Genomic DNA, 27,728 nt, shown 5'->3' on the forward strand with positions numbered 1-27,728 from the left:
CAGAGGAGAATCGCTGGACATGGATGGGAGGCGAGAATCACTGGACATGGAGGGGAGGGCAGGAGAGAGAGGAGAAATCACTTAGACGATAGCCTTCCTAGGGCCCATTTCATTTTTCATGAAACGGGCTTTTTTGTCTTATTATATTTTGCACAGTACAGAGAGACATGTATGTTGTTCTCTGGTGTTGCACTGTATGCGGAGTCTAACTTCTTGGGTTTTCAGTTAAAGTTTGTCTACAGATTTCTATTTTTTGTTTGTGGTTTCTTATTCTGTACTTTGTGAAGGTCTGCGTGTTTGTATGTGGGGAAAAAAAACATGCACTCTGTTAGCATTGAATGTTTGTATGGGATCAATTTGTTCTAATCCGGTTTTAGTTTTTCCAATAGGTATATTGATGTTGTATTTCCTACTGCAGTGTTTATGGTGCTGCCTTTTCTTAGATAGGCCCTTGTTGTGTGCCTCATGGAAGTTAGCACTATTATGGTATTGTAGATTTGTTTTATAGGTCCTGAGTGACTTTTGTAAGGTTTTATATTTCACAATATGCCTAATACTAGATTTTGGATTAGGATTTGAATTTAGCTCATGACCTTTTCAATTGTAGCTCAATGCGAGTTACCCGATGTAGTAGTAGTAGTAGTTGGTATTTTCCTGTCTCTGTAGGGCTTATAATCAAAGTTTGGACCTGAAACAATGAAGGGTTAGGTGACTTGTCCAAGATCTCAAGGAAAGGCAGTTGGATTTTAACCCTAGTTTCCTTTATTCTCAGCCCGCTGTTCTATTAGGTACAGCTAATATAGGGCTTCTTTAACAAAGCCACGCTAGCGATTCCTGCACGGCAAATGAGAGGAAGCCCATAGGAATTGAATGGGATTCCTCTCATTTGCCACACAGGAATCACTAGTTTGGCTTTGTAAAAGAAGCCCATAGATAATACATAATCCAAACATGTTTGGTAACTTAACAATAAGCTAAAGTACAACAGGTTTTAAACAAAGAAAAATTGATAGGCAAATCATTTTTATGGTTGCCAGTAACCACAGAATTTCTGTTATAACACTGCTGAACATCACTGTTCATGAGGCCAAGAGGAAGATGCTGGACTGGGTAGCTAGGGCTGACTGGGAGCCAAATGTTAAAATACCTGCATATATTTCCAGAATGCTACAAATATTGTTCAGTTTAATATGGTTTATTATTTTGATTTTTTTCTGGCAGATAATTCCATTGACTGTGTTCAGTGTGCATATTACCATCTGTACTATGGAAGAGGCAACTGGTATAACTGAGGGACAAAGTGAAGGGGTTCTTCGTTACTAGGTTAAAAAGTACTCCCACTGTCCCTTTGTTGCTCACACAGTTGTCCCCACTGCAAGGATTTAAACTTGCTCTATCTTATCCCCACCCACTTTAGCCTCCCCATACATCCGAATCACTGACAGCCTATGCTAGCTATTAGACTGCTTCTCCACGACTCTGCCAGCTCGTCACCCAAAATCTGCCCCAAACCCGCCTACACACGAGTCACATAAAAGTGCACACTTATGTACTTTTACATGGGGTGGGGGGCAGGGGATAATTTTATAAGATGCATTTTTCACACTGACATTCATTCATAAAGTTCTTTATATAATTATCTGCATTACCTCTTAGCAGATGTAAGTGTGTGCATCATCATTTGGACCTTATAGAATGTGTGTATTATTTTGACGCAGTAGTGTAATTGTTTGTTTTGGGGAGATAGTCATTGTTTTGTTTTTGTATTTTGTAAGATTGTATGATTCTACAAAAATAGTAAATATATTTGTACAAAAAAAATATTTACTAAGCCGCGCTAAGCATTTAACTCAGGAATTATCACATGGTACCAATTTATGTGGAGACTTGACAGCGATTTCCAGATTCAGGGACCCTTCTACTAAAGTGCATTAGAATCTGGGCTTAGTGTGTTTTAATGCAGAACTTTCCAGCGCAGTAAACCCAGATTTAATGCAGCAGTTTACAAGTTTTTTTATTTTTATTTTCTTTTATTGTAACTTTTTTTTTTTTTGCAGGTCCCATTTTTTCATTAGTGCACAGGACCTGCAAAAAAATTAATGCAAGAGCACTTACCGCTTCCCATTTAGGAGGTGCTAAGTGCGTCTGCATTAACTTTGTGTTGTCCAGTTAGCACATGTTAATCATAACACGCTAGCTGGATAATGCTTTCATGCCCATGTCATGATCCCTCCCAAAACAATTTCCCAAAAAATAAATAACGCACCATTGGTGTGTGGAAACAGGAAAAGTACTACACAACACTTTAATGCATTTTGCAATAACCTGTTTTCCCCTCGCTAAGGGGCCCTTTTACTAATCTGCACAGGCACCTACGCACGCCCAACACGCGCCCAACACGCGCCAATTTTGAGTTATCACCTGGCTACTTCGTGGCCCTTTCGGTAATTTCATTTTTGACACGCGTCCGCTATGTGCACCCTAAAATATTTTTATTTTCTGGCGCGCGGGTGGTAATCAACATTTTATGCTTGTAGACCATTGCTGCCTGGGTACAGCGTGAGACCTTACTGCTAGGTCAATGGCTGGCGGTAAGGTCTCAGACCCAAAATGGACACGCGGCAATTTTCATTTTGCCGCACATCCATTTTCGACAAAAACAAGGCATTTCTTACAGGTGCGCTGAAAAATGATTCTGCATGCGCCCAAAACACGTCTGCAGGCCATTTATCAGCGCACCTTTGTATAAAGGCCCCTAAGTGTGCATTAGAGCTTAACACTGTTTACTAGAAGGGCTCTTAACTTCCTAAGGCAGAATGGGATGGGAAATTGGCAGGGACTGTGCCTTACAGTTAATATGGAAGTTGTCACGCATTAATTGTTAACATGGCAGATAGTGCAGTGTAGTTAGCTACACCTGTTGAAACGGTCTTAACTGTGCACACTGCACTGCAGTTAACCTGCAGTAAGGGTCCCTTTTTGGTAATGCTTTTGTCCTTATTAAAGTATGCTACACAGCTAATGTATGACTACCTAACAGTGCAGCAGCTTGACACTTAGGAAGTCATTTTAGAAACATCTATATGTGTAAATAGCAACATTTATATTTATAGACTGTATACACATGCAAATAGCAATTTTAAAAAGCTACTGTTTACTCATATATATTCCCTGGGGGTACAGAGATTTTAAGGGCTTTCTCAAAAAAAAAAAAAAAAAAGAAGATGTTTACTTATGGGAAAGTACATCTATTTGAGAAAACGTCTTCATTGATTTCGGCACCAGCCCTGAGGAAAGCACAAGTACAGATGCTTGTTTAGAGCTGGAGTGTAAGTAAAGGGGCATAAAGGACATATTGTTTATTGCAATCAGATTTTATATTTACAAACACATAACTAAGCGCTTTCCCCATAGCCTGTTGCAAAGTTGACTTGAACCTATCACAGGGAGCCACTGGTATCAGCACCCAATCTTGATATGACTTTCTACCCTTCTAAATTATCCAACCATCCCATCTTCTATAAAGACTATGCCCTACAATGCACCCTGCATTACGCACCTTTCTTGCTTTGACCGACACATGTATATTTTACTACCCAAAACAATATGCCACAATACTAACAATTACTAGATGATGTCTAGTCACCTTGTGGGGATCCTATGGGTGAGTTAAGGGACATACCTTTTTACAGTTCATTAATTTGATATACTGCCTATCCCAAAATAAAATCTAAGTAGTTTACTAAGGCCCCTGTTCATAAAGCTGCTCTAGCGGCTGGCGGTGCGGTACTTACGACACAGCCCATTCACTTTGAATGGGCTGTGTCGAGCACAGCTTTGTAAACAGGGAGGGGGGGAGTGTAAATAAATAAAAGGCAACCCAGAGCTTCCAGGTGTTCTAATCACCACCCCAATCAGTCTCTCTGTCTGCAGATTCCCTAGATGTGATCTTGATGATGTTGCTTATCTGGCATACACAGTGGGTGGGTGAGGTCTTCAGCTTGGAGTGGTCTTTGACACACTCAAGGTAGTTTAAGGAGGTTCTCTTGCATGACTTGAGGCATATGGGTGGAGATTTCAAACCTAATCTGGTTTTATGCTAGTTGATGCCCACTGCAGTAATTTAATTTCACCCCCAAGATGTAATTGATTTTTTTTGTGTGTTTTCTCTTGCAGTAGCCTAAAAATAAACCGTAACAGTACAAGGCTGGTACAACCAATTGTTTTGTTTTGTTTTGTTTTTTTTGCACAGGTAATCCATAATATACTATAGGTCTGTCATTACTACCGTCACAAACATAAAATATGTCTGTAATAGGATTTTCAACAAAGCAAGTTAGATTTTAATATTCCCTTTGGATAGATGTGAGATATAGATAGCGATATTCTTGTACTATTTAAGATTTTTTGGCAGGGTCTTACTTTTTTTTGTGATTGCTTCCCTGCCAGTACCAGCAGCTATTGGAAATAGCACTTAAATTAATGTAAAAATAGAACTCAGCCCCATAATATAAACTCAAGCTGCACTGACATTTAAAGATAAACATATTCTTCAAATGCCTTTGCAGATAAATTCAATATTCCTGGTATATCATGGGAATTAACCATGTTTAAGAAAATGAGAGCTGTTAATTTTGTTGCTTAAATGCTGCTGGTCATGAAATGCCTAGCCACCCACCTGGGGTTACCCCGCGACCACTTAGAGGGTCTATCCCCAGCACAGCTCAGGTCTGCCTGCACCTGCCGCTTGTGCTCTACACTAGCACCCTCCTCCGACTGACTGGGCCCAACTGCCTCTGGGCAAGTCTCTCACTCTCAAATTATCCCCAGTGATTTCTAGGTTACAGGAGCCCATCATTCCCAGAAAGCACTCACAGAGCCAACACACAAACCACCAGGATTCTTTATCAGTCCAGACAGGAGACAATAAACTGAATAGAGGAGGAGTAGCCTAGTGGTTATTGCAGTGGACTTTGATCCTGGGGAACTGGGTTCAGTTCCCACTGCAGCTCCTCATGACTGTGGGCAAATCACTTAACCCTCCATTGCCCTTGGTACAAAATAAGTACCTGAATATATGTAAACCACTTTGAATGTAGTTGCAAAATACCACAGAAAGGCGATATATCAAGTCCCATTTCCCCTTTCCCTATTTAAATGTGATTCTGATTATACAAAAATAATTTGCACTACTTTCTGTACAGATGTTTTTGTCAAATGACTTGTTAAATATGAGATTAGTACACTGAGGCAAATGGGATTAGAAACCCATCCTATGCAGGTGCAGACAGCTTCCTTCCGATGACAGTAATCATGATGTATTTTAAGAATAGCTTACCCAGGGCACAGCTTCAACAATATTATCTTCCTGGCGGTGTCTTTAAGACTGACTAATATAAATACCAAAGTCCAGCTGAATGTCTTAACGACTGTGATATAAACTTGAACATGATTCCAGACATTGCAAAAAAACACACACCAGGTTCCAGAGCTGAATGCGTTCTTGATGTCTTCTGTAATTTAGATCCCAGCTAGATCAGGAGACATTGTTTTCTGGTCAATGTGTAAATAAGTTTCATGCTGTTCTTAGTACTGCTGCTTAGGATAGCTGAATGACTCTATGATGTGGTAAAGCTGGTTTCTGTCAAGTAACAATTTCAGAACATGCACTGATAGAAATCAATTTTTTATCACTCTTGGTTGGCTTGTACATTGATTTTTCTCAACTTGTAAATAGCATGTATTGCCTTGTGACCCCCTAATATATGTGAGGCCCCATTTTGAATGAAACATAGAAATTGGAATTGATACATCCCAAATTGGGACATGTCAATTTCCAGTAGCATTTTAGAAATTAGTTGGGTGATGTAGAGTTATTTCTAAAATACATACAGGAATAGACTTGTATGTGCAGGTTAAGGGTGATGGGAACATCCATTTTACAACTGTCAACGTCTAAAACATCAATGGAGGCAACTCAGCAGATTAAAAATGTCAGCACTTACATGTGTATTGCTTAGCTTCTCTTTTGTGAAATTATAATTATACTGCATCAAGATGATGATGGCATTCAAGACAGGGAGGACTATTAATGACTCCTACATTAAGGAAGTGTGTAAGAATGGTTGCAGGCATGGATGTTTTCCATGAGGGTGCCTAAATGGTGGAATGAGATACTTGTGAATTTAAGTTTAGAGCTAGATACACAGTACATTTTGAACAGATGTAAAGACCTGGCTTATAGCCTTGTGATAGGCAGTTGGTCAGGGAATAGTGAGAAGTGCCAGTTAGGTAAGGGATTTTTCCCATTAGACATGCTCTAAGTAGGATTCTTATGTTTCAATTGGTGTGATTTTATGTATGGAAATTTCTAGTCCCCGCTGATAAAACATTGGGTTTTATTGCAGTATATAAGTATTCTTTATTTAAAGAATACTTATATACTGCAATAAAGTTTGGATTTCCTTTCCTTCCAGACACTTTCATGATATTTCTCAGTTCTACAAGAAATGTCTTTTATAAACAGCCAACCTCAATACTGTAGCCTTAACATCATACTTTATCTCACTTGTGGGCATTTCATGTAAAGCTTCACACTGTCGTGTTTCGTTATATCTGGCTTACTTGTCACCAGTTTTTAAAAAATGAGTGTGTGCACCAATATGATTTTCCCACTTCCTAGCAAATGTATTTATATCGTAGTGTTATACAACAAATTTCTATAAAACCTTTTGGATGGAGGAGTAGCCTAGTGGTTAGTGCAGTGGACTTTGATCCTGGGGAACTGAGTTCAATTCCCACTGCAGCTCCTTGTGACTCTGGGTAAGTCACTTAACCCTCCATTGCCCCTGGTACAAAAATAAGTACCTGAATATATGTAAACCGCTTTGAATGTAGTTGCAAAAACCTCAGAAAGGCGGTATATCAAGTCCCATTTCCCTTTCCCTCTCCTTCCCTAGTTTATTGCTGTGTACAATTTGTGGTGTTCCTATGGTACAATAGACGTATGGGAGATACAAGCTATATAAGTACACAACTCTGGAATGCACTCCTAAAAACCGTACGACCACCTCAACTTCCGGAAATCACTAAAGACTTACCTGTTCGAAAAGGCATATCCTAAGGACCCAACTTAATTACCTGAATACAGCAATTCAAAGAAACCCAAATTTGTTATGAACTTTATATAACTTCCCTCTCTATGTTTCTCTAATGTGTTTGTACATATCTATTTTGTTTAAAATAACATCACTCTATATTTGTTTGTTCACCAGAGGAGGCTTTCGCCCCACGGCGCTATGTAAGCCACATTGAGCCTGCAAATAGGTGGAAAAATGTGGGGTACAAATGTAATAAATAAATAAATAAATAAATAATGCTTTGGGTCTAGGACACTGGAAATGTGCAGTGTGGGAAAGTATATTTGAGTTAGTGCATGGATTATTTGGAGAAATGTGGTGGTGTGCAAACAGCTGTATTTTCCACTGTTGGACAAAATATTTCTCTTGATTGTTTAAGTGAAATAATATTGGCCAATATGGGCCAGATGTACCAAGGAGTATTCTTCTGTTTTGTATGTATAGGGGAAAATCTTTAATACAGTTTGGCTTGTTGTGTCCTCTGGGGCTTCTTTTATTGTACTTTTTATATGTCATCTCTACTTCTGTAAATGGGGGGGAGGGAAGGCAACTGAAGGAGATACAGAATACAGTAGAGGTAAAGCTTTTCTTCTGGCTACCCATTTATCTGTATCTCATGGATAATTGCTTACACTTGTGGATTTATATAAAAATGTTCTTTATAAGAATGGCATTCAAGGTTCAGCACTTTCAGGTCTTCATATTACTTTCTGCAAACTTTCAGAGCCTCAGTGACTAACAGTTACTAAATGTGGGGATAATTTTCTGACAGCAGAAATGGCCTTTTATAAAATTGTGTACTGGTATATGCGTTTATAGGTACTGGTACATACTGACACGTGTGCCACGTGTCGGCATTCTCAGTGGTATAGGACTGGAGTTGCAGTGTATGCACAGAGCAGGTATAAAGGTGTGCATTGATATTTGTGCTCTATTTTGGCTGAAACTGGGAGCTTATTTTATGAAGGTGCATTGGTCCTATGATGCCTTTACGAAATAGGCACCTCTATGGACTTCTTACCTAGGCATACTATTATAAAATTAAGTACATGAAGGGCAATTCTGTAAACTAGGCATTAGCATTTACACACCCATTGTATGCATACATGTTTACAATACTAGCCTATCGAACGGGGCACCCAAGTTTTCATGAGGGCGTCCTCACAGGACGGCCCCCGTAAAGAGGCGGGGCAACCCGTATTATCGAAACAAGATGGGCGTCCATCTTTTGTTTCGATAATACGGTCGGGGACGCCCAGATCAGCAAATTTAGGTCGACCATAGAGATGGTCGTCCTTAGGTCGGTTTGAGATGGTCGTCCCCGGTTTTCGGCGATAATGGAAACCCAGGACGCCCATCTCAAAAACGACCAAATCCAAGCCATTTGGTCGTGGGAGGAGCCAGCATTCGTAGTGCATTGGTCCCCCTGACATGCCAGGACACCAACCAGGCACCCTAGGGGGCACTGCAGTGGACTTCACAAATTGCTCCCAGCTGCATAGCTCCCTTACCTTCGGTGCTGAGCCCCCCAACCCCCCCCCCAAAACCCACTGCCCATAACTGTACACCACTACAATAGCCCTTATGGGTGAAGGGGGTACCTAGATGTGGGTACAGTGGGTTTTGGAGGGGTTTGGAGGGCTCAACATTTACCACCACAAGTGTAAGAGGTAGGGGGGGGATGGGCCTGGGTCCGCCTACCCGAACTGCACTGCACCCACTAAAAACTGCTCCAGGGACCTGCATACTGCTGTGATGGAGCTGGGTATGGCATTTGAGGCTGGCAAAAAATGTTTTTAAAGTTTTTTTTTTGGGTGGGAGGGGGTTGGTGACCATTGGGGGAGTAAGGGGAAGGTCATCCCTGATTCTCTCTGGTGGTCATCTGGTCAGTTCGGGCACCTTTTCGAGGCTTGGTCGTGAAAAAAAATGGACCAAGTAAAGTCAGCCAAATGCTCATCAGGGACGCCCTTCTTTTTTCCATTATCGGCTGAGGATGCCCATCTCTTAATCACACCCCAGTCCCGCCTTCGGTACGGTGCCGACACACCCCCATGAATTTTGGTCGTCTCCGCGACGGAAAGCAGTTGAGGACGCCCAAAATCGGCTTTCGATTATGCCGATTTGGGCGACCTTGAGAGAAGGACGCCCATTTCCCGATTTATGTCGGAAGATGGGCGCCCTTCTCTTTCGAAAATTCACCTGTAAGCCACCTAAGTGCTATTCTGTAAATAACAACTATCTTGCGTTGTGCACATTTGTTAAGGGAGCATACACATGGGAGGGACATAGGTGGAGCTTCCACTTGCACTCACAACTCACAGAATACTGTAATTTGCACACGCCCCTGCCACATTTAGGTGCCTCCACTTTTACCGGCTCTGTGGCTGGTATAAATGTGGGTGTCTAAATATTAGGCACACCGATACCAACTTATGCTAGTATTCTATAAGGAAACCTAGACACCTAGAATAGGCTCCTAAGTGCCTATATGAAAGCATGCAGTTATAGAATTACCTCCTTATAAAACAAGATGTTGCATTCAATTGCTATTTTCCAAATTTTCATGCAATGGGAACAGGATATGACACAGTTTTGAAAGTCCACTTCTGTTCTTACAAGTTCCAGTGAATTGTTCTTTTTAACTTGTCATGAAAGGCTAAAACTATGAAACACACAGTGGTCCAGTACTTTACAGTAAAGTGAATGTGAGACAAAGAAGACACTCCATAGAGAACTGTAAAGGAACTTGTGGATGGAGGAGTGTCAGAAAAGTTCAAGGATAATGCTGGAAAACATTTACATGCATGGGATAAAAAGAAGCAATGAAATATACAGAGGGACATTTTCAATAAAATGTCTAAGTCCAATGTTGGCGGGTTTTTTTACCGACAGCGATATGGACATTTAACAGGGTTTGGGTAATATACCCTGATTGTTTGATTATCTCCAATTATCCATACTTATACCTGTAAGAACCATTCTAACCACTGAGGCAACCATTTGTGCGCCGAAATACGTCCTGTGTCTGGTCATTTTCAAATTAAAGGACGACAATTATCTCTATCCTGAAGGCCCAGTGTTGCTTTTTTCTGTTTAAGTCCAGTGTTGGACATTTTGCTAAAAACATCCAAAAATCAAATGGCAAACATAACCTTTTTCTAGACATTTTGTGCGCAGTGCATTTTTCTTTTGGGATCATTTTTTTTTGGGGGGGGGGGGGGGGGGGGAACATCCAAGGGAAAAATGCCCAAAAACCAGTCAGTGGGATGCCTAGGAGCCATCATTCTTAGTAGACTAGCCACAGTCATCCTCGCAGAGCAGTGGGGAAGTCTAGGGGGCATTGTAGACCTCAATCATATCTCCCCTCGTCCAAGCTAAAGACCCCTAACCTCTTTAGCCTTTCCTAATATGAGATGAGTTCCATCCCTTTTATCATTTTGATCGCTCTTCTTTGAACCTTTATAATTCCGCTATATCTTTTTTGAGATAAGGCGACCAGAACTGAACGCAATACTCAAGGTGCAGACACACCATGGAGTGATACAAAGGCATTATGGTCTTTTTTGGTCTTATTCACCATCCCTTTCCTAATAATTCCTAGCATCCTATTTGCTTTTTTGGCCGCCGCCACACACTGAGCAGAAGATTTCAGCATATTATCTACAACAACACCCAGATCTTTTTCTTGAGTGCTGACCCCCAAGGTGGACCCTAGCATCAGGTAACTATGATTCAGATTATTCTTTCCAATGTGCATCACTCGGCTCACCTTTATCCACATGTTTATTCACGCCTTCAAAGGATGGAAGCAAACTGGTGAGGCAAGACTTCCTTGGCTGAACCTATGCTGACTCTGTCACATTAAACCATGTTTGTCTATCAGGCTTATTTTCGAAAGAGAAGGGCGCCCATCTTTCGACACAAATCAGAAGATGGGCGTCTTTCTCCCAGGGTCGCCCAAATTGGCATAATTGAAAGCTGATTTTGGGCGTCCTCAACTGTTTTCCGTTGCGGGGACAACCGAAGTTCACGGGGGCGTGTCAGAAGCATAGCGAAGGCGGGACTGGGGCGTGCCTAACACATGGGCGTCCTCGACCGATAATGGAAAAAAGAAGGGCGTTCCTGACGAGCACTTGGGCGACTTTACTTGGTCCATTTTTTTTTACGAAGAAGCCTCAAAAAGGTGTCCAAACTGACCAAATGACCACCGGAGGGAATCGAGGCTGACCTCCCCTTACTCCCCCAGTGGTTACCCACCCCCTCCCAACCTAAAAAAACACTTTTTAAATATTTTTGCCAGCCTCTATGCCAGTCTCAAATGTCATACCCAGCTCCATCACAGCAGTATTCAGGTCCCTGGAGCAGTTTTAGTGGGTGCAGTGCACTTCAGGCAGGTGGACCCAGGCCCATCCCCCCTACCTGTTACACTTGTGGTGGTAAATGTGAGCCCTTCAAAACCCACCAGAAACCCACTGTACCCACATCTAGGTGCCCCCCCCCCCACCCCTTAGAGCTATGGTAGTGGTGTACAGTTGTGGGGAGTAGGTTTGGGGGGGTTGGGGGGCTCAGTACACAAGGTAAGGGAGCTATGCAGCTGGGGGCAATTTGTGAAGTCCACTGCACTGCCCCTTAGGGTGCCCAGTTGGAGCCCTGGCATGTCAGGGGGACCAGTGCACTATCAATGCTGGCTCTTCCCATGACCAAAGGGCTTGGATTTGGTCGTTTCTGAGATGGGCGTCCTCGGTTTCCATAATGGCCGACCATCTCTAAGGTCGACCTAAATTTCGTGATTTGGGCATCCCTGACTATATTATTGAAACGAAAGATGGACGCCCAACTTGTTTTGATAATACGGGTTTCCCCGCCCCTTCGCTGGGACTTCCTGCGAGGACGTCCTCAGGAAAACTGGGGCGCCCCTTTCGATTATGCGCCTCCACGTGTTCTGTAATTTTATTACTGACGTCAGGCTTACCAGTCTGTAATTTCCCGGATCACCTCTGGAACTCTTTTTAAAAATTGGAGTCACATTGGCCTCCCTCCAATCTTCAGGTACTATGGACAATTTTAATGACAGGTTAAATATTACTAATAGCAGATCAGCAGTTTCATGCTTAAGTTCTTTGAGTACCTTTGGATGTATGCCATCTGGTATTGGAGATTTACAACTCTTTAATTTGTCAATTTGGTTCAGTACATCTTTGAGGTTCACCTAAAATCGACATGCCCATGTGGTAAAATTGCATGTATCACATGGCCATGCTGGAGGAGCACTTACCACCCCCATTGAGCTGGCAGTAAGGGCTCCAGCGGTAACCTGGTGGTAACCAGGAAGCGCCGCCCACCATGTTAATGCTGCGCTAATAATCAGCAAATGTCAACAAATAACTAACCAAGTATTAAACAAGTTAGCTATATAAATCAAATTAAATTAAACGGGATAGAGTCTCATACAAATGGCACAACTGTTATCAGTTCACCCTAAGGTGAATCACTCACTGGTGCTCATAAATTAATCATAGACTCTCCTCCCGCCTCCTACTAATAATCTTGATGTTATATTGTAACAGTTGTGCCATTTGTATGAGACTCTATCCCATTTAATTTAATTTGATTTATATAGCTAACATTTGTTTAATACTTGGTCAGTTATTTGTTGACATTTGAAGATTAGAGGACCAAGAGAGGCCGTGTGTGTTTGACAGTTGCGCTAATAATTATGGCAAAAATTTCCATTGCACCGGAAATGAAGCATGCTCAAGGCGGAACTACTGCCAGCAGCTGCGTTGGGGTGCCGGTAGTTCTGGGTTCCATACGACAACCCTTTAGTAAAAGGGCCCCTTAGTGCACTGAACCTTACTACATGCTGTCACCAATGCAAATGGTATGGTGCACTTACTGCCTCCTAGATAGAAGGCAGCAAGTCCATCCATGCTATCTACAACAGCACTTACTGTGTAGTAACTGTTTGGAAACATGCTGGGAATACCCCCGACTTAATGCATAGGCTTCATACCTACCATTCAGCAATTTGGATACTTACCACACAGTGAGAAAGCAGATATATAAAAGTACACCTATATTTAGGCACCTGCTTTATAAAGGAAAGTATGTGCCTATTTTCCTTTATAAAATACTAGAGTCACTGGTTACATGCATGTCTGTGCAATTAGGCATAAGCACTTATGCCAGCCATAGAGTTGGTGTAAATGCTCATGCCTATGTGAGCCCTGTCCATGCTGCATACAGACTCCGCCCATGGTAAGTCTACCTGCCTAATACGCAGTATATAAGAGGTGCACGTATTTACAGACTAGCAGATTTTGGCATTTGTGTGTATGTGCCAGCTTTTATTTATTTATTTTTTGCATTTGTATCCCACATTTTCCCACCTATTTCCTGGCTCACTGTGGCTTACATTATGCCATTTCCGGAATGAGAAATACAAAGTGGTATTGCTTTAAAGTTCATAAGTGACAGAGTAAATTAAGCAGTCAAGTATAGAGAGTTCATTCCGGCATGAGAAATGAAGTGGTATTGCGTTAAAGTTCGTTAGTGACAGAGTAAATGAAGCAGTCAAGTATAAAGAGTTCGGTTTTGTCCAGTTCTGGCATATGTTTCATTGTCTGGTATTTAGGATGGATCATTGTGGTATGCCTTTTTGAACAGGTTGGTTTTTAGTGATTTTTGGAAGTTTGTTAGGTCATGCATTGTTTTTATGACGTTTGGCAGTGCATTCCATAGTTGCGTGCTTATGTAGGAGAAGCTGGATGCATATGTTGATTTATATTTTAGTCCTTTTCAGCAGGGGTAGTGGAGATTCAGGAATGTGCGTGCTGACCTTTTTGTGTTCCTGGTTGGTAGGTCTATGAGGTCTGACATGTAGACCGGGGCCTCGCCGTGAATGATTTTATGCATGATTTTGAGTGGGAACCAGTGTAGTTTTTCTCATAGGGGTTTCGTTTTTCCAAATATGAGTCTGGCTGCTGAGTTTTGGGCAGTTTGGAGTTTCTTAATGATTTGTTCTTTACATCCGGCATAGATTGCATTGCAGTAATCTAGGTGGCTTAGCACCATTGATTGTACCACGCTGCGGAATACTTCACTTGGGAAGAAAGGTTTTACTCTTTTGAGTTTCCACATTGAATGGAACATTTTCTTTGTTGTATTTTTCACATGGCTTTCTAGTGTGAGATTTTGGTCAATTGTAACTCCGAGAATTTTCAGACTATCTGAAACAGGAAGGGTATAGCCTGGGGTGTTTATAGTAGTGGGTTTGTTCGTATTATATTGTGATGAGAGGATGAGACATTGTGTTTTTTCTGCATTGAGCTTTAGTTGGAATGCATCCGCCCATGAATTCATTATTTGGAGGCTGTGTTTGGTTTCATTTGTGATTTCTGTTAGATCGTGTTTGAACGGGATGTATATTGTGACATTGTCTGTGTAGATGTAAGGATTGAGGTCTTGGTTGGATAGCGATTTGGCTAAGGGTGTCATCATTATGTTGAAAAGGGTTGGTGAGAGCGATGATCCTTGGGGTACTCCGCATTCAGGTTTCCATGGTGATGATGTATTCGAATTTGATATCATGTTCTTGCGGTTAGGAAACCATTGATCTATCCAAGTACGCTTCCTCCAATCCTGAAGTATTCTAGGATGTTCAATAGTATTTTATGTTTGACCATGTCGAACGCGCTGGACATGTCGAATTGTAGGAGAAGTACACCATTGCCAGTTGCAATTATTTTTTTGAATTTGGTTAGGAGAGTGATTAGTACTGTTTCGGTACTGTGGTTGGATCGAAATCCTGATTGTGATTCATGTAGTATTGAGAATTTGTTTAAGTAGTCGGTAAGTTGCTTGGTTACCATGCTTTCCATTAGTTTTACTGCCAGAGGGATGGATGCTACCGGGCGGTAGTTGGTTATGTCATTTGCTTTTTTTCTTTGAGTCTTTTGGGTATTGGGGTGAGTAGTATATTTCCTTTATCCTTAGGGAGGAGTCCATGCTGTAACATGTAGTTTAGGTATGACGTGAGGTCTGTTATGAAGCATTGAGGGGCGGATTTTATTAGGTTGTTGGGACAAATATCCAGTTTGCAGTTTTAAATCATTTGTGTGCATATTCAGTGTGTAAATGTTAGCAATTTATTTACAGAATTACCCCCTAAGTGCAAAACTTGTACTAGAGGCAGCAGAGGGTAAAATGACTTGCCCAAGGGTCAGTAGGAGATTTGAGCCCTGGTTTCCCTGATTCTCACCTCATTGCTCTAACCACCAGACAACTCCTGCAGTCCAATTTCTGGTCACTTTGGTTAATGAAGAAATAGTTTCTGAATGCTGTCTTCTGCTTGTCTGATGCCTTCCATCTCATGTATAATTATTCATATATCTAATCCATTTGCAGTGTGTATGGGCCAAGATAAACTGGCCCTTTGGTAACTACCCTCTAGTGGCACATGATCCTAGTGTATGTATCTGAACAAGTCCAGGGTTTTTTTTCTTTTTTTTTTATGTGGTAGAGAAGGATACAGTGGGGAGGTTTGTGAACTGAAGCAATATTCTCATTACATGCAAAGGAACAAAAACACAGGGCACGATATTCAAAACTATTTAACTGGCCAGGAATGGCTCCTGGCCGGTTAAATAGCACTTTAACGCCTAACTGCGGATATTTAGCTGCTAACCAGCTGTATAGCGCAACATTTGGATATTCAGTGCCATACTGGCTATGTTTAGTGGTTAAAATAGGTCTGCTATTTATGCAGCCTATCATTAACCTCTAGGGACTAAAGTCTATATATCACGCTTAAAAATTCAGCACCACAATGAATTTTGCCTAAGCGCATTCTATAAAGTATACCTTAATTTAGGTGTACTTTATAGAATAAGCCTAAATTTCTGTGCAGTTTATAGAATATTCTGAGCGCTAGTCCACGCGACTAAATTTAGTCGTGGGTAGTTATGCCATATAAAACCTGGTATAAATGCTGACATCTAAAATTACACACAGACTGGTTGTATTCTATAACCACGCACATAGATTTTAGAAACGCCTACAACCCACCCTATCCATGCCCATGGCCATGCCTCCTTTTCAACTATTTGACTTAGAATTTACACGCAGCACCTTATAGAATATGCTCAGACAGTTCTGGGTGTAAATTCTAATTAATGTCATTTAGTGTCAGTTGCTTGTTAATTGACAGTTAGCAGCGCTGATTGGCTTGTTAATGCGTATTGTTATGGAACACGATTCTATTTCTGCATGGAAATCTTGACGTGTTATATAGAATCTGGGGGTAAGCACTTAACCGGTTAGCACTGAATATCGGTTAATGGCTGGCATTGAATATCTGGTTTTAATGCCAGTGGCGGACAGCAAAAGCGCTGCCCGCCACCGGCAGAATATCAGGGGATACTGAATATCAGGGGGATAAACTTTGCAATGTTAGTATTCATTTAAAAGAAGAGCTTCATTCAGTGGCGTAGCTAGGGTAGTTGACACCCGGGGCCGGTCATTTTTTAACCCCCCCCCCCCCCCCCCCCCACCGAAATCCAGTACTAGGCATACCGAGAATACAAAACACTCAGGACCTGTAGAGCAATTCTACCATACCATAAGCAGTAATTTGTACGAGTCACACAAGGAAAAGGAAAGCATCTTAAACACTACAGTGAGCACTAGAAGATCAATTCACCTATTGTAAAACGAAAACAGACAGATTAGTACAGATCGTCGATCCTGCACAGTCAATGCCAACCGAAAGCCATGTCTTTTTCACAAATACAGATACACCCTAATCCACTATAGAATAAGTAATCATAAACTTTCTATTTAGACAAAAATTAAACTGAACCCCCGATGCCAGACTCTGCATACAATGCAACAGAAAATGTCCTCTAGTACTGTGCAAAATATAAAGACAGCAAATGTAAATTTGAAAAAAAACTAACAAATACCAATCACCACTTTACAAATTAACAAATAGAAATAAAACAAATAATATCATTTTATTGGACTAATACATTTAGCTTTCAGAGGCCAAAACCTCCTTCCTCAGGTCAATTCAGTATAGTACTGTTACAGTGTCCTATCCTGACCTGAGGAAGGGGGTTTTGTTCTCCGAAAGTAAAATGTATTAAAATTAGTCCAATAAAAAGATTACCTTATTTACATGTTCTATTATAAACATTTATTAACACAGCTACAATACTACTTTATCCTAAAGCAAAAAAATAAAAATATATATTTACAGTTCATTGTCTCTGGTTTCTGCTTTCCTTATCTTTTCACTGTCTTCCTTCTATCCAGCATCTGTCTTCGCTCTCTCTCTGCCCCTTCCATCCACTGTCTGCCCTCTCTCTCTCTGCCCCTTCCATCCACTGTCTGCCCTCTCTCCCTTCCATCCACTTCTGCCCCTTCCATGCACCATCTGCCCCAGTCTGCCATCTCTCTCCCCCTTCCATCAACATCTGCCCTCTATCTCTGCCCCTTCCATCCACCATTTGCCCCAGTCTGCCCTCTTTCTCTCTCCCCTTCCACCCACCATCTGCCCTTTCTCTCTGCCCCTTCAATCCGTCTGCCCTCCCTCTACCATCCATCCAGGGTCTGCCCTCCCTCACGCTCCCCCCTTCTATCCCCTCTCTCTCTGCCCCCTCTTTTCAGCCCCCAGTTCAAGCCCCCGTATTCCACCTGCCCCTAGTTCCAGCCCCAGCCCACATCTCCCACCTGCCCCCCTTTTCAGCCCCACTATCCCACCAGTCCCCAGCCCTTTTCTCCCATCAGTCCCGAGCTTCAGCCCCCAGCCACTTCTCCCTGTCCTCCTTTCAGCCCCTAGTTTCAACCCCAGCCCTTTTCTCTCACCAGTCCCGAGCTTCAGCCCCAGCCAGTTCTCCCTGTCCCCTTTAAAGCCCCTAGTCCCCACAGTTTCAGCCCCCTTCATCCACCACATGCCTTGCATCCCCCCTTTTCAGCCCCAGACCCATTCTCCCACCTGCCCCAGGCATGGTCCCATTTTCCCTCCTGCCTCCTTGTCAGACCCCAGTTCCAGCTTCAGACCCCTTCTCCCATCTGAGCACTCCCCTCCCCCTCTGAGCACCCCCACCCTCCCCAATCCCCTTCTCCCTCTCTGAGCACCCTCTGAGCTCCCCCACCCCTCCCCAATCCCCTTCTCCCCTCCTTGATGCTCTCCCACCCTCCCTAATCCCCTTTAAGCACCCCTCTGAGCTCCCCCACCCTTCCCCAATCCCCTTCTCCCCTCTCTGAGCTCCCCCACCCTCCCTAATCCCCTTTAAGCACCCCTCTGAGCTCCCCCACCGCTCCCCAATCCCCTTCTCCCCTCTGAGTCCGCCCCCCCGACCCGACAGCAGAGATCCGTTCTCCTGCTGCTCCTACCCTGTCCTGCCTTTAAAAAAATTTTTTCGAAGTCCCGGAGAGTGGCAGGCAGCTGCCCTGCTAGTAAAGAAGATCTCGTCAACGTCGTCGTCCTTCCCACACTGAGTCCCGCCCGCCCTCGCAGTAATAGGAAGTTGCCTCAGAGGGGGGTGGGACTCAATGTGGGAAGGGCGACGATGTCAGCGAAATCTTCTTTACTAGCAGGGCAGACACGAGGCGCGCTGCCTGCCACTCTCCGGCGCTTCGAAAAAAATTTTAAAGGTGGAGCAGCGGGAGTGGAGCACCCCCCACCCGATGACACCCGGGGCGGACCGCCCCCACCGCCCCGCACTTGCTACACCACTGGCTTCATTACTTGTACAGAAAGCCAAAAAATATTCATTAAGGAACATACTCTCATTTGCAACTTTCGAGATATCTTTCTGAAGTGCAATAATAATCCACAAATATGCTAAACTCTTTATAGACTGTGAATATGAAAACTGCAAAAAAAAGAAGCAACAGGAGTTTCACAGATTTGAACATGAACCTGTAGACTCCCTTATTAAATCCTAGAATAGACTTTCATTTACACTTAAGGATTAGATTATGCTTATATAATTGCAGACTGTGATTTAGACTTTTGCTCATGAGAATTCACCTGCATACAATTTATTGAACTCGTGTCACTACTGTATATGTTCTGCTAAAAAAGTAATGAACATTGAGCAGTGAATTTTAAATGCAGACTTCTATAAATATGATAAATTACTGTTTTCCACAAGTATCGAACCAAAGAAGTTTACTAGACATTCTTACTTGTTGACTGCTGAAATGTTTGCATCAGCTGCTAATTACAGGGGCAATCTTCTTAATGTGCATTTTGATACAAAGTCCACAGCTGGTTTTTACCCATGGGCATATGCCAGTTTTGAAAGAGAAAGTATGCAAATACTTTTGCTTTCAGTGGGCACAAAGCACCCTCAGATATCTGCACCTGTTTTTTTCTGCAAGAGCTTCCCCCCCCCCCCCCCCCCCATGGAAAATAATGCACATTTGAGCATGCAGTCTAAGTACACTGGGCCCAATATTCAGGCCGTGGGAGTTAGCCCGGCTAACTCCTGCGGTCGGTGCTGAGTCTGGATATTCAGTGCTGAGCCATTTCTGGTGACCGGCATTGAATATCTGGTTTAAATTTGGCCAGTTCAAACTTAACTGGCCAAGCCAATAACAGGACACCTATGTGAGAAGTCCAAGATGTGTTTATTTTATAAAGACAAAATAGATGCATATGGGCCTTTATAAAATAGGCATCCAGAACCAGTCCCAATAGCATTCAAATTTGCATGTACACCTGTTCCAAAAAAGATGTAAATGTATGAGTATACAAAAGAACAAACAGCAATGGTGACAAAAAAAGTCCCAAATAAAAGGGAGTAGTGCAATATTTATTGTAGGAATCAATGTCTCATTGAAGGTATGAATGACTCAACACGAGTCATAGTTTGGCTGCAAGGCCTGCCTCAGGAGTCAATACTGGTCGTCAGTGCTATAAGGAGATTTATATTTAGAACGCTACTTTGATGCAATTATTTATATTATTTCGAAAGAACATTTGTACGACGTGAAATATTTGGTATTGACTCCTGAGGCAGGCCTTGTGGCCAAAACACAGCTCGTGTTGAGTCATTCATACCTTCAATGAGACATTGATTCCTACAATAAATATTGCACAATTCCCTTTTATTTGGGACTTTTTTGCCACCTTTGCTGTTTGTTCTTTTGTTTTGTGTATGCAAAGGTTTGTTCTTCTTTTGCTTTTTCCAATGTATGGGTGTGCTTCACATATGTACTCACAATTTCATAAAATAGGTGCGTACATCACAACTCCACCTCCACTCCATCCAAACAATACACCCAGGAATGCTTTACATGCAGATCATATAAAACTGGATGCAGTGTTTCCGTGCACCTACTTTTTATACATATACTCGGTTGTGCTGTTTTATACATTCCCCCTTAGACATGTGAAATGCTTTAAATTCCAGAACATAATTTTCTAGTCTGGATTGTTGTCCTGCTCAGTAATATAGTCTGATCTCTCCACGGATTTTCAACTAAATCCCTATTGTACCAAAGCTCCTTCTGGCACATTTTACATACAAGATGCTGGCCTCAAGCTTTGTTAGAGTTGCAGAAACTCCACCTTTCTAATAACCCTACACAGACCTTTGCTTGGAATGCTTGAGTCATGTTGATATATGTGTTCTTTTTCAGAGTCGACAATTCTGAAGATCCAGTATATGAAAGCTTGGAAGAGTTTCATGTCTTCGTCTTAGCTCATATATTAAGAAGACCAATTGTGGTTGTGGCAGATACAATGTTAAGAGACTCAGGGGGAGAAGGTAAGTCTTCCTGTTAATGCAGTTACCCTATTGTTTCTAATAGTAGCTAATTGCTAATAATGGCCTACTCCTCTGTTTCAGCATCAAAAAACTCTAATTTTCCTTCATGACATATGATAAAATTTGGTCTCCGGTGACTAAATATTCATCCAGCTAAATAAATAAAGTACAGGTACTTTTCAAATACTGGCATTAATACTATAACATCTGATATGCATGCATACTTCATACGAATATACATATATGTATATATATATAGTCAGAGTACATTGACCTTTCTGTTAACTGTTATTGTCATTGGTACAAAATTTACAATATGTTATAAAATCAATAAAAACTGATTGAACTAAAAAAAAAAAAAACTCTAATTTTCATCTTAAAAGCCAAATTTAGATTCCTCCAATAATAGCCACCCCCCCCCCCCCCCAGAATTTATGGTAACCAGCATTGCTCTCTTCCACCCCCACTTGCCCCCAGAATGATCAGATTCCTCTTCTTATGGTTCTGGTGCTGTTTTGATGCATGGCCTTGAGCATGCAAGGCTTTGAGCATGCAAGTGCCATAACCGTGAGGAGAGGTGAGAAGAGAGATCCAGTCATCATGGGAGGGAAATGTGGAGAATGGAGGAAAGCAGCACTGTTTACTGTGGGGGAGCAAGATGGAGAAGAGATATGGTGCCTTCATTAATAGCTCACCCTGAACTTCAGAAAACCCATTGTTTCTAATATTTGCCCAGGCAATTATTAGATAAAATACGCTATATATCTTATTAACTGTGGTATTCTTGGTGTCAAAACTTCTATCTTCTGACATGATATGGACATGTATTTTTAAGTGGATTAAATAAATATCCTCCATTTTATTCTGCATTTTAAATTTTATTCACATGCATTTCTTGTTTTGATGAACTAGTCTGTAGGTCTGTAGCACAAAAGTAAAATACCGGCAGAGAGTTTACTTTGGAAAAAAACAGGTGATGGATAAAGCTCTTTAAGATATTACTATGTTAATTAAGCAGTAATGGCCAATGAAAAAAACATTTCCTGTTGTTTAGGGGGCAATTCTGTAATATAGGCACTAATATTTACATGCTAATTACCTGTATAAATGTATTCTCTGTTGGAGTGGGAATGGATTGTTTATTTCTGGTATTCTGGTTGAGGCCATTTTTATTGCAGTTAATTCTTCCCTGAGCTGAGTCAACTTTTTTTTTTAAGCAGAAGAGACAGATGAGGCAAGCGCAGCGGCTCCAAATAGTTTGTCTTAGGATAAGAGCAATGCAGCAATTGTATTAAACAATAGTCATTTTGATTATTGGAGTTAAATATAGATTAGATGTATTATCAAAAGCACCATAGATGTGTTCCCAAAACTAAACAAATCTCAGCTGTGTGAAAACTATGTAAGTAATACAGCCCTTAGGAAGGTGAGGGGCATTTAAAATACTTGAAGCCTACAGAGTCTGATCTGAGGGCAGCCTCAAATCTCTTTCTTATAAAGGACAGACAATTTTTCAGAACATTTCCAATAGAATATAATGTAGAAAGGCTAGATAGATAGAAAAAAAATTAGCAAACAGTTCTGTGATAAATAAGTTCTTTGTTTGTTTTTTGTTTTTAATACATCGGTTCTACATCCGGCCTATAAAGAAGCAATTAAAGCAGAGCAATTCTGGTAGAAATAGGCAACAGAAACAAACCACAGCCTAACAGTGAAATGTTAGACCGGGAGAGGCTATCATATGTTGGTCTCATGTACACACATGGGAGACCTTCCCTGCTGGTGGGCTGAAGGCTGCTGGGGAAGGATTGGACTGCCAGGGGGGGACGATGGGGGGGGGGGGGGGGAGAAGGGTTACATTGCTGTTAGAGTGGGTTGTTGCTGCTGGGAGGGGGAATTGTAAGCTCTTTTGAGCAGGGACTGTCTGTCTCTACATTGGATGTTCAGCACTGCGTGCGTCTGATAGCGCTATACAAATGTTAATAATAATAATATTCTCCGAGGACAAGCAGGCTGCTTGTTCTCATTGATGGGTGATGTCCACGGCAGCCCCTCCAATCGGAAACTTCACTAGCAAAGGCCTTTACTAGTCCTCACGCGCCCATGCGCACCGCGCATGCGCGGCCATCTTCCCACCCGAACCGGCTCGTGTTCGTCAGTCTTCTTTTGTCCTCGCTCGGGACGGTCGTGTTTTGCCGCCATTTCGCGCCCCTCAAGTTGACCCTCGCGTGTCTTCGCGATTTCGCAAAAAAAAAAAAAAAGAAAGACCTCGGTCTTTGTCCCTTCCCGTGTGTCTAGTTTGTTTCACCGACGTAAGTTTCCTTTCGCTTTCGGGGTAGGCCTTTTTTGTGGCCTCGGTACGGGTTTTTCTCTCTCCCTTATTTTTGGTGCCCTTCGTCACCATCGCAAATTTTGATTTCGCCGGCGTGATTTTTCCGCCCATGTCATTGAAGTCTCCCAGCGGCTTCAAGAAGTGCACCCAGTGCGCCCAGGTAATCTCGCTCACTGATAGGTACGCGTCGTGTCTTCAGTGTCTGGGGGCTGGGCACCGCCCGCAGGCCTGCAGTCTTTGTGCTCTTTTACAGAAGAGGACTCAGGTAGCGAGATTGGCCCAGTGGAACGTGTTGTTCTCGGGCTCTTCGTCGAAAACAGCACCGGAGGCATCGAGTGCATCGACGTCGACAGCATCAAGACCTTCGACCTCGGCATCAAGGTATCGACCCTCTGCATCGTCGGTACCGAGACATCGGAAGGCTGCGTCGGCGGTACCGGGACCGCCGCTGTTGCCGATGTCGTCGGACGGTGGTGCTTCGACTGGAGTGCAGGTGAGGGCTGTCCATTCCCCTGCTGGTGGCGGTGAGCCTTCGGGTGGGTCTCCTCCTACCCTGAGGGCTCCTGCGGTACAGCCCCCCCGAGACCGACCTTCTTCGGCCTCGGCCCCGAGGAAGAGACGGCTGGATTCTACGTCCTCCTCGTCGGTACCGGGAAGCTCCGGTGACATGCTTCGTTTGAAAAAATCAAAAAAGCATCGAAACCGGTCACCTTCCCGCATCGGTACCGAGAGCTCTGGGTCGCCGAGGGAGTCGGCACCCAGTAGGCATCGGCACCGGGAGGACCGCTCACCCTCTGTTCAGGAGGTGTCGATGTGCTCCACCTTGGACAGCCCGGAACAGCCTCCACGCCCGGAACAGACTCTGACCTCGACGCCTGCATCGGCTTCCATGTCTTTCTCCACAGCCGCTCTGCACGAGAGTCTCCGGACCGTTCTCCCGGAGATCCTGGGAGAGCTGTTGCGCCCTTCCCCTCCGGTACCGGGGGTGCTTGCGCCACCGGTACCGTCGAGTGAGGTGCCGGCTGGCCCCTTGCCCGGGGTGAGGTCTCCGACATCTGCGGCCGCCTCCCAGGAAGGCTCCCCGACGACGTCGGTGGAGGGAGCTTCGCCGGTGCTGGCGAGGGAGTCTACCTCTCGACGCTCCCACCGTGGCCGTGTTTCCACGGAGTCGAGTCGGGCACGGCTTCAGACACAGGTTCATGAACTTGTGTCTGATACCGATGGTGAGGCCTCGTGGGAGGAGGAGGAGGACATCAGATATTTCTCTGACGAGGAGTCTGATGGTCTTCCTTCTGATCCCACTCCCTCCCCTGAAAGGCAGCTTTCTCCTCCCGAGAGTCTGTCTTTTGAGGCCTTTGTCCGGGAGATGTCTACGGCCATCCCCTTCCCGGTGGTCGTGGAGGATGAGCCCAGAGCTGAAATGTTTGAGCTCTTGGACTATCCTTCTCCACCTAAGGAAGCGTCCACAGTACCCATGCATCATGTCCTAAAAAAGACATTGCTGGCGAACTGGACCAAGCCTTTAACTAATCCCCACATTCCCAAGAAGATCGAGTCCCAGTACCGAATCCATGGGGACCCAGAGCTGATGCGCACTCAGTTGCCTCACGACTCTGGTGTGGTGGATCTGGCCCTAAAGAAGGCTAAGAGTTCTAGGGAGCATGCTTCGGCGCCCCCGGGCAAAGACTCTAGAACCTTAGACTCCTTTGGGAGGAAGGCCTACCATTCTTCTATGCTCGTGGCCAAGATTCAGTCCTACCAGCTCTACACGAGCATCCATATGCGGAACAATGTGCGGCAGTTGGCGGGCTTGGTGGACAAGCTCCCTCCTGAGCAAGCCAAGCCATTTCAGGAGGTGGTCAGGCAGCTGAAGGCGTGCAGAAAATTCCTGGCCAGAGGGGTATATGATACCTTTGATGTTGCATCCAGGGCCGCTGCTCAAGGTGTGGTGATGCGCAGACTCTCATGGCTGCGTGCCTCCGACCTGGAGAATAGGATCCAGCAGCGGATTGCGGACTCCCCTTGCCGAGCGGACAACATTTTTGGAGAGAAAGTCGAACAGGTGGTAGAACAGCTCCACCAGCGGGATACCGCTTTCGACAAGTTCTCCTGCCGGCAGCCTTCAGCATCTACCTCCTCAGGTAGACGTTTTTATGGGGGAAGGAAGACTGTTCCCTACTCTTCTGGCAAGTGTAGGTACAATCCTCCTTCTCGACAGCCTGCGGCCCAGGCTAAGCCCCAGCGCGCTCGCTCTCGTCAGCAGCGTGCGCCTCAGCAAGGCCCCACGGCTCCCCAGCAAAAGCAGGGGGCGAGCTTTTGACTGGCTCCAGCAGAGCATAGCCGACATCAACGTGTCAGTGCCGGGCGATCTGCCGGTCGGGGGGGAGGTTGAAAGTTTTTCACCAAAGGTGGCCTCTTGTAACCTCCGACCGTTGGGTTCTTCAAATAGTCCGGCAAGGATACACCCTCAATTTGGCCTCAAAACCTCCAAATTGCCCACCGGGAGCTCAATCCTACAGCTTCCAGCACAAGCAGGTACTTGCAAAGGAACTCTCCACCCTTCTCAGCGCCAATGCGGTCGAGCCCGTGCCATCCGGGCAAGAAGGGCTGGGATTCTATTCCAGGTACTTCCTTGTGGAAAAGAAAACGGGGGATGCGTCCCATCCTAGACCTATGGGCCCTGAACAAATATCTGGTCAAGGAAAAGTTCAGGATGCTTTCCCTGGGCACCCTTCTTCCCATGATTCAGGAAAACAATTGGCTATGCTCTCTGGACTTGAAGGACGCCTACACGCACATCCTGATATTGCCAGCTCACAGGCAGTATCTGCGATTTCAGCTGGGCACACGTCACTTCCAGTACTGTGTGCTACCCTTTGGGTTCGCCTCTGCGCCCAGAGTGTTCACGAAGTGCCTGGCTGTAGTAGCAGCGGCGCTTCGCAGGCTGGGAGTGCACATGTTCCCCTATCTCAACGATTGGCTGGTGAAGAACACATCCGAGGCAGGAGCTCTACAGTCCATGCAGATGACTATTCGCCTCCTGGAGCTACTGGGGTTTGTGATAAATTATCCAAAGTCTCACCTTCTCCCAGTGCAAAGACTCGAATTCATAGGAGCTCTGCTGGATTCTCGGACGGCTTGTGCCTATCTCCCAGAGACGAGAGCCAACAACTTGTTGTCCCTCGTCTCTCGGGTGCGAGCGTCCCAGCAGATCACAGCTCTGCAGATGTTGAGATTGCTGGGCCACATGGCCTCCACAGTTCATGTGACTCCCATGGCCCGCCTTCACATGCGATCTGCTCAATGGACCCTAGCTTCCCAGTGGTTTCAAGCTGCTGGGGATCTAGAAGAGGTGATCCACCTGTCCACGAGTTTTCTCAAATCCCTGTATTGGTGGACGATTTGGTCCAATTTGACTCTGGGACGCCCTTTCCAAATTCCTCAGCCGCAAAAAGTGCTGACTACGGATGCGTCTCTCCTAGGGTGGGGAGCTCATGTCGATGGGCTTCACACCCAGGGAAGCTGGTCCCTCCAGGAACGCGATCTGCAGATCAATCTCCTGGAGTTACGAGCGGTCTGGAATGCTCTGAAGGATTTCAGAGATCGGCTGTCCCATCAAATTATCCAAATTCAGACAGACAACCAGGTTGCCATGTATTACATCAACAAGCATGGGGGCACCGGATCTCGCCCCCTGTGTCAGGAAGCCGTCAGCATGTGGCTCTGGGCTCGCCGTTACGGCATGTGGCTCCAAGCCACATATCTGGCAGGCGTAAACAACAGTCTGGCCGACAGGTTGAGCAGGATTATGCAACCTCACGAGTGGTCGCTCAACTCCAGAGTAGTGCGCCAGATCTTCCAGGTGTGGGGCACCCCCTTGGTAGATCTCTTTGCATCTCGAGCCAACCACAAGGTCCCTCAGTTCTGTTCCAGACTTCAGGCCCACAGCAGACTGGCATCGGATGCCTTCCTACTGGATTGGGGGGAAGGCCTGCTGTATGCTTATCCTCCCATACCTCTGGTGGGGAAGATTTTGTTGAAACTCAAGCAAGACCGAGGCACCATGATTCCCTCTTCTTCTGGAGTTGTCCTCCGAAGAACCGTGGAGATTGGAGTGTTTTCCGACCCTCATCACACAGGACGAAGGGGCGCTTCTGCATCCCAGCCTCCGGTCTCTGGCTCTCACGGCCTGGATGTTGAGAGCGTAGACTTTGCCTCTTTGGGTCTGTCAGAGGGTGTCTCCCGTATCTTGCTTGCTTCCAGGAAAGATGGAGGAGGTTTGCCGTCTGGTGTGACAGCAAGGCCTTAGATCCTCGCTCTTGTCCTACACAGACCCTGCTTGACTACCTTCTGCACTTGTCTGAGTCTGGTCTCAAGACCAACTCGGTAAGGGTTCACCTTAGCACAATCAGTGCATACCATTACCGTGTAGAAGGTAAGCCGATCTCAGGATAGCCTTTAGTTGTTCGCTTCATG

At 44.3% G+C, this 27,728-nt stretch overlaps 1 protein-coding gene across 2 annotated transcripts in view; it reads left to right on the forward strand.

Moving 5' to 3' along the window:
* OTUD7A (OTU deubiquitinase 7A) overlaps window positions 1-27,728 on the forward strand; it is a 468,456-nt gene that overhangs the window by 349,254 nt on the left and 91,474 nt on the right. For both annotated transcript variants that reach the window (XM_030188471.1, XM_030188476.1), the window contains exon 10: window positions 20,793-20,920. In XM_030188471.1, coding sequence (XP_030044331.1) covers window positions 20,793-20,920 — 128 coding nt within the window. The remainder of the gene's footprint in view (window positions 1-20,792; window positions 20,921-27,728) is intronic.

Source organism: Microcaecilia unicolor, chromosome 1, assembly GCF_901765095.1.
Source record: "Microcaecilia unicolor chromosome 1, aMicUni1.1, whole genome shotgun sequence".
Classification (NCBI taxonomy): domain Eukaryota; kingdom Metazoa; phylum Chordata; class Amphibia; order Gymnophiona; family Siphonopidae; genus Microcaecilia; species Microcaecilia unicolor.